This window comes from Pseudomyrmex gracilis, unplaced genomic scaffold, assembly GCF_002006095.1.
Source record: "Pseudomyrmex gracilis isolate BER0280 unplaced genomic scaffold, ASM200609v1 scaffold_383, whole genome shotgun sequence".
Lineage (NCBI taxonomy): Eukaryota > Metazoa > Arthropoda > Insecta > Hymenoptera > Formicidae > Pseudomyrmex > Pseudomyrmex gracilis.
The window spans coordinates 3,289-10,671 of record NW_018020967.1 but is presented as its reverse complement, the minus strand read 5'-3'; the positions used below and the strand labels follow the sequence as shown (position 1 = coordinate 10,671).

General features: G+C 42.6%; 3 protein-coding genes across 3 annotated transcripts; all 3 read right to left on the bottom strand.

Moving 5' to 3' along the window:
- Positions 1-2,573: 2,573 nt before the first annotated feature.
- Positions 2,574-3,122, bottom strand: LOC109860421. The gene has a single exon (XM_020439490.1). It carries the CDS (start codon positions 3,120-3,122, stop codon positions 2,574-2,576), a length of 549 nt encoding a protein of 182 aa, XP_020295079.1.
- Positions 3,123-3,159: 37 nt separating this feature from the next.
- LOC109860420 lies at positions 3,160-4,995 on the bottom strand. The gene has a single exon (XM_020439489.1). It carries the CDS (start codon positions 4,993-4,995, stop codon positions 3,160-3,162), a length of 1,836 nt encoding a protein of 611 aa, XP_020295078.1.
- A 260-nt stretch (positions 4,996-5,255) lies between these two features.
- Positions 5,256-6,485, bottom strand: LOC109860419. Its single transcript, XM_020439488.1, has one exon. The coding sequence runs from the start codon at positions 6,483-6,485 to the stop codon at positions 5,256-5,258; it is 1,230 nt and encodes a 409-aa protein (XP_020295077.1).
- Between the last annotated feature and the right edge of the window lie 898 nt (positions 6,486-7,383).

Sequence of the window (7,383 nt, the reverse complement as noted above, 5' to 3'; positions counted from 1 at the left end):
ATCGTACGGTGTCGAATAATTTGGTGTCGAATAAATCTGTGTCGAATCGAGCGGTGTCGAATCGTACTGTGGTCAAACGGAACCCGCCCGATACGGTGTTCGGTAACGGTAGTCGGTCTGGTGACGGCGTCGAACTTCGGCAGTTCGTCGGCTAGGAATTGCCGGAACTTTTTGGCTTCGTCTTTGACGGTAGTAGCGCTTCCGCAATCGTCGGATTTTTGGCGCTTAGGCGGTGCTGGGATGCCAATGCTTAATTCCGCCATTATGTCTACCCCAATTAATATGTCCACTGTCAGATCGGGCATCACGCCAAATAGCTGCACGGTCTGCCCGATCTGCATTGGTATAATGTACCATTCGTGGATCGGCGCTTCGGCGCCATTGGCCAACCAGATTGGCATGGCTTCGTCCTGAGCGCAGTAGTGGTTCTCATGGCAATGCTGTCCGACTTCCTTCGTGATGAAGGAGCGGGAGGACCCCGAGTCCAGTAGTGCCGAAAACTTACGCCTTAGGATACTGACGGTAATCATCGGTTGCGGGTTGAACACAATGTTAAAATTGGCCTATTCTTTTCCGCTTCCGGCCGCTTGCCCGTTTCCCGGCAAGTGGCAATCGCGTGTCAAAACTCCGGTCTTTCCACAGGTGGAACAAAATTTCCGGAACGGTCGCTTACACTCGGATTTTAGATGTCCGCGTTGGCCGCAATTCCAACAGCACTTGCTGCGCTTATATATTGGATTGATCACGGCGGTATCGGCTTCGGCGGCGGCGGTCCTGGTAGAAGTGGTGTCCGTTTTCTTCCGCGCGGTTTGCGCCTGATAATCGGCCTTGTTACGCTCGATACGGTCGTATTCGGCCATCCGATGCAGTAACTGCGCTACGTTTTTGAGATCGGACCGAGGCAAATACATATGGTATTTTGGGTTCATATTCTCATATATCCGGTCTAACTGCTGGACCGCGGTAAGCCCCTCATGTGGTCGCATCAGCGTCTGCAACGCGGTTACGTACGCGGGGAATGGTTCGTCCGGCTCCTGTATCGCGGATCTCTTTATTTAATGCGGCCTGGGTGTAATTCGGGCAATAGTCCGCGACAAATTCGGTCCACGAGTTCAAAAAATCCCGGTTATTTTGATACCACAAGAGCGGTTCCCCGGTGATCAGCTCGGGTAAACACCGCAGCAACTGTCCATACCCGCAACGGAGCTTCTTCTCTCGTTCCAGGAACGCAAATAAATCTTTGCCGGAAAATCGGCACCCTCACTTCCTAACGAGATTCATTGTTACCCCGACGCGAAATGGCGACGCGTTAGGGTTTACCTCGTCCATTTTGGTAGGATCGGCGACACGTGTCAGGTTGGGGGTTTTATCAGCAAATTTGGTCGGGTGGTTGTCGGCGTAGCTTTTCAGTCAACGCAGGTCGTCGATCGATCCAGTCACGTCTATCTTATACTGGTTCACGAGTTTGATTAATTGTTCCTGGATTAGAGTGTGAATCACCGCATTGGTGCGTGGCATCACGCCCTCACGTGTCGCACTGTCAACCGGGCTAAAACTTTTAATATTTTTATTTATACTATTATTTATATTATTTTTCTTTATGTATAAAAGCGCAGTGTTTGTTGCCAAAGTGTTTTATACAAGATAAATTTTTAGTTGTAATAAGTTTTAATAAATGTTAAGAAAATAATCACATTTTATGGGTTTTGTGTTTATTTTATATTCTTAATATTTGATAGTTTGTAGTGTGAAATAATTAAAAGATAGAAATTTCAAAATAATACTTCTTGCTTATATAATATTTATTATACAAATAGTTGTTTTTTGTTACTTATTACATTTGATTTTCAATATATTTGATCTAGTGATTCGGTAGTATCAATATAACTAAATTTGATTTTAGTCTTATATCTTTTATATGTATCCATTTAATTTTCAGATGTATTTTGGCTGCATTCCGATATTTATTGCCAGTATTAAAAATCTATACTTCACGTTACTTTTGCTATAGATTTCCAGTATTGGCAGTGAATATAAGAACGCAGCCTTAGTAATATTCATTTAAGTATGAGAGAGAGAGAGAGAGAGAGAGAGAGAGAGAGAGAGAGAGAGANTTAGTAATATTCATTTAAGTATGAGAGAGAGAGAGAGAGAGAGAGAGAGAGAGAGAGAGAGAGAGAAAGCATTATTTATTAAGCGCTCCGGGATAAAATTCCCTTAAGCGCAAAAATACAAAATACAAAATAAACTATGTAATAGTAATATAACATAATAATAAATTCAACAAACATATACAATATATACAAAGCAAACAAAAGAAAAATAGATAAAAATAAGAAGAAAAAGATGGTAATAATAACGATAACTATAATACAGAGTAAATATAAACAGACAACATTAATTAATTATGTCTATAATTACTAAGAGCAGCAACTATCCAATAAATGGGCAAACATCAATCTCTTAAATAAACCAATAGATTGAGTAATACGTAAATGTGGAGGAATTTTATTCCACATAGCAATAGCAGAGCATGCGAAGGAGCGCCTGTAGATTTCAGTTCGGCACATAGGCTAAATAAGGTCCACAGCCAGAGCTCTAACGCTTCTTACAGAAGTACCACGATACAGGAACTTTCCGTAAAGAGTAGAAGGCTTGTTAGTAGATAGAATTTGATGAAGCAGGCAGCACATGAAGTAAGCTCTCCTGTCACTAATTTTGAGCCATTGGAGTGCATCATAATAAGGAGTAATGTGTTCATCTCTCCTTAAGTTAAAAATAAATCGAATACAGGCATTTAAGGCTCTGTGTAGTCGCAGGTTGTGCTCAGCAGTAATGTCAGTCATAACACAACAGCAGTAATCGATGTGAGGAAATACAAGGGCGACAATTAAATTCTGTTTAAGCTTCTGTGGCAGTAAATTTTTGCATAATTTTAGCTGATACAACGTCATATAAATTCTTTTGACGACATTTGTCACATGCAGATTCCATGAGAGGTTACAGGAGATTGTGACACTCAGATATCTGACAGAAGAGCTAAATTGAACCGTGGCATCACTTACAACGATATTCGGCAGTTCATCGTAGTTTATATTGTTGACATATCTAGCTGATCCCATGATTATTGCCTGCGTTTTCTCTGAATTCAGAGCAAGATCATTGCGTAAAGTCCAGGCTATTAGTGATGTCGGAGTTAACCTTAGCTATTCCATGGGAAAGCTCACGTGGTTCACAATGCAAGTACAGAACAAGGTCATCAGCATAAAAACTGTACTTACAGTGAGATAACAACTTGGCAAAGTCTCCAAGATACAGTACGAAAAGCAATGGTCCCAAGACAGATCCCTGAGGTACTCCGGCTGTGATGTCAACAGGTGAGGACCATTCCTGACTAAATGGGTCCTTGACAAGTTGTGATCGACCTTCCAAGTACGATCTAATCCAGAGCAACGCATGATAAGAGAAGTTGTATTTTGTTAGCTTTTGTAGCAGAATCCAGTGCTGCACCCGGTCAAATGCCTTAGAGAAATCAAATAATACTGCAATTGTGACCATTCTTTTATCAGCAGCCCATCTAACGTCATCCAGTATTCTAATAACACTGGTCTCAGTTGAATGACCTTTCTTGTATGCAAACTGAAATTGATCCCATAGATCATTCTCCTCAAGATAATCCCGGACTTGATCACAGACAATTCTCTCTAGGGCCTTCGAGAGAGTAGGCAGAATAGCAATCGGTCGATAATGCTTTGGCATCGTTGGATCCTTGATCTTAGGAACAGGACATATCACAGACCTCTTCCAACACTCCGGAAAGTACCCGTGAGAGAGTGAAAAATTATAGATATGCTCGATGATAGGCATAATGTAAGGCAAGATGAATTTTATTATTTTGACTGATATGCCATCAGAGCCCGTAGCATTCGACTTAATATTCGAGAATACTCGATAAATGTCTTGGGGAGTAACGTACTTCCAATGTAGTCTACGATCGTCAAAAGCATCGCTCATCATGTTCACATCCGGAAACTCCATCACCTGGCCGACACCAGCACCACCAGGGCCTCCAGCCACATGCGCAAAATAACAATTTAATTCATCTGTAGTATTAGAAAGACGCTTGTTCATTCCCGCTTTAGATTGAATCAGGCCAAGTCGTCGCAGTTCAGTCCAAGTAGCACCAGAGCTCTTATTGGAGAAAATCGAGAGGTAGTAATCATTCTTTGCTGTACGTACTGAACGTTGTACGTCATTTCTAAGTCGCTTAAAGATATCATAAGACTCAACCTTATGATCCCTGCGCCATTTCCTACGAGCTTTGTCTCTTCTTCTCATCGCATTCTTGATATCAAGGCTCAACCACGGCGCCGGAAGATTCTTGAATCTGCCGCGACGGAGAGGAGCATGCTTATTCACACATTGCAGTAAACATTGATTTAAAATATCAACTTTGTCATCAAGCGACACTGAAGAGTCCAAGTCACTCCAATCAATCCTGAGTATATCGCGAATAAATGCAGTTTCATCGAAATTCCTGAAATCCCTAAATGTAGTTTCACGCTCTTGCATACGTTCGGTCAGAATCTTGTATTCTATATATATTAGATCATGCGCCGACAGGAATGGCACATCATGTTGTCCAAAATCATTGATCTTATCCATGTCATCCACGATACACAAATCCAGTAAAGTGCTAGAGTTCATCAAATTATGTGTGGCCCGATAAGGCACAAGATAAAGGCCAGACGACTCGACAAATGTAGTTAAGTGGGCACTATCATAACTGATTGAAAGCAAATCAGCGTTGAAGTCTCCGAATATAACCGAATGTCTGTAAGTTGCTTGAAGATCAAGAAACTCAGTCTCAAACTCCTGCAGAAAGCCACAATTTGGTGGTCTGTAAACAACTGCTAAAAGAAGATTGGCAGCCCTAGAGAAGGAGATTTCAGCAATTATGTATTCCGGCTTACAGCAATAAACTCCACTTGACATTCTGAGAATCTTTGCCCCAAGAGAGTTATGCAAATAAAAAGCGACACCTCCTCCGCNCCTGCCAACTCTGTCGCATCTATGCAGCGAATAGCCATTCAAGTTAAAGAGACTGTCAAATTTCCGGCTTTAGCCAAGTCTCAGATAAGCAGATAACTTGATACTGAGACTTAAGGAAGAAGACATTAAATTCGTCAAAATGAGCTACCAAAGACTGGCAATTGACGTGACACATACGCAAATGGTTATAGTTAGTTCTTCGATTATCCATAATTAATGTTCGATATTTTGTCAGTTATTTTTCGATTTAATATTGGACATTTCTTCGTATCAAAGGCAGAGTGACACAGGTCTCCAGACGAAAAGCTCNTGTTACGCATACAATTTCCACACTTTAGNATGTCTTTCCTTCCACAGTCTTTNGTTAGATGCTCATTGCTGCAGAGTCCACAAGTCGGCTTTGATTTGCAAAATTTAGCTAAGTGGCCAAAAGTCATACAATTGTAGCATTGCAGGACCCTAACGTAATCAGTAAATTTACAAGCAGAGTATCTCAGGTAGATACGGCCTCGTTTTAGCAGAATATTCCTAATGAGAGGAGATACTTCAAGGACACAGCTCGTAGTACGATTATCAGGCTTCGCCGGATACGTGTAGACAACTTTTATATCTATCTTGTTAATATCCGCTAAATTTTGAGCAATAATTTCTTCAACAATCTCCTCCGCAGTCATTTCCACAGGAACATTATACATAATTAATCTTGGATTCAACTTCACATTTTCGATAACNTTCAGACCAGCTTTNGCNAGTCCAGGATGCATTTTGATCGAGTCAATATCAGGAAAGACCGCATCAATTTTAATTCCATTATTACGAGCAAAAGTAACTTTGTTGATCTTCAGAGCACAATCCGATGGCTTCAGGGCCTTACATAACGCCTCTCTCGTGGCTTTCGAAGAATCATAATTTGAATTTCCTTCCTTGGGCACAATTAAAAAAGAGGTTGAAGTAGAAGGAGGCGCATCCAACATAAGACCTCCAGAGACACAAATTTTATTTNTCCTATTACCGGCCACTGATGCGTAAGACAGAGGCTGAGNATTACACGCAAGCTNCTTATTCGANAAGNAAGTCATCTGAGAATCAGTGTTATTNTCAATCAAAGTATCCTTGACAGCCTTTTTTATATCATCCAACGTGAGTAGATCAACAGATTTGTCCTCCAGAATATTAATTAAAACCGAGGAAACTTCAACAAACGCTTCCTTGCATGCTCTGAATGCAGACTCAATGGCGGATTTTTTGTCAGCATGCTCTTTACTGGATAGCAGAACTTTCGCCACTAAATCGCTGTGCCTGTCAACAGAGGCTCTAAGGGCATTTATCTTAGAAACATTAATACGAGTATTAGTCGCAATACTTGATCCACTAGCCACTCTCGGAAGCCTGCGCGTCTCAACAGGAGTACCCCAGCTCTCGGCACCCTCCATGGTCGGCAAGGCAGAATTCTTCTCTGACATCCGAGATACCGAGAAACCGTCAAGCCGTTCCAAGAAAACCACCAATCAGTGAGTCACACGCCGGGATCACGCACCTGCGCGTACGGCCCACAGGCCCGAAACGGGCCGTGATAACGGCGACAAACCAACAGCAATCCGTAAATGAAGAATCCGATTAGAATAGAATTAAGGCCAAGTAGCGTACCTCAAATAATAAATATAGCTGAGCACCAGGCCCAGAGAGCACAGGCAGCTTATCAACTAAAAAAGAGTCGCCCCAAAGGGCAAGTACAGGCAGTAAACGAACCAAATGTAAAGAGCGAACAAATATACGTCAGCACGTGTACTCACCAGAGAGAGAGAGAGAGAGAGAGAGAAGGAACATACGAGCTACGCACGAGAAACAGGCTAGGCACGCTTCTTGCGGATCGGCGGTCGGCAATGTTAGCTATAGCTATAACGAAAGAAAGAGAACGACTATGTATGTCCCTCTCCTTCTACTGCTCAAAGTTGGCCGAAGCTCCGATTGCACACGTACACGCCTGTTTGTCTGTGTGCGTATCCCTTCCACCTGCTGCTGCATGCTGCAAGAGTCCGCAAACTGGCATCTCTGGTCAGCGCCTCAAAGGTGGGTTGTCGGTTCCGAGTCAGCACCTCGGAGACCTAGGAATGCTTCCGAGTCAACATCTCGTAGAGCGGGATAAAAAAGGAATGGTGCTCGGAGCCGGTTTCGCCCGTCTTATATACGCAGCGACGGCCCAAGCTCGGTCCGGGACGCGGCGTGCGGTGCGCGCAGGCCCGCGGTATTCGGGGTCTATCATATATGAGATGCAAAACTAGCATCCTATATGAATTTATAAATAGAAATTTCAATTCGAAAAACACGTAA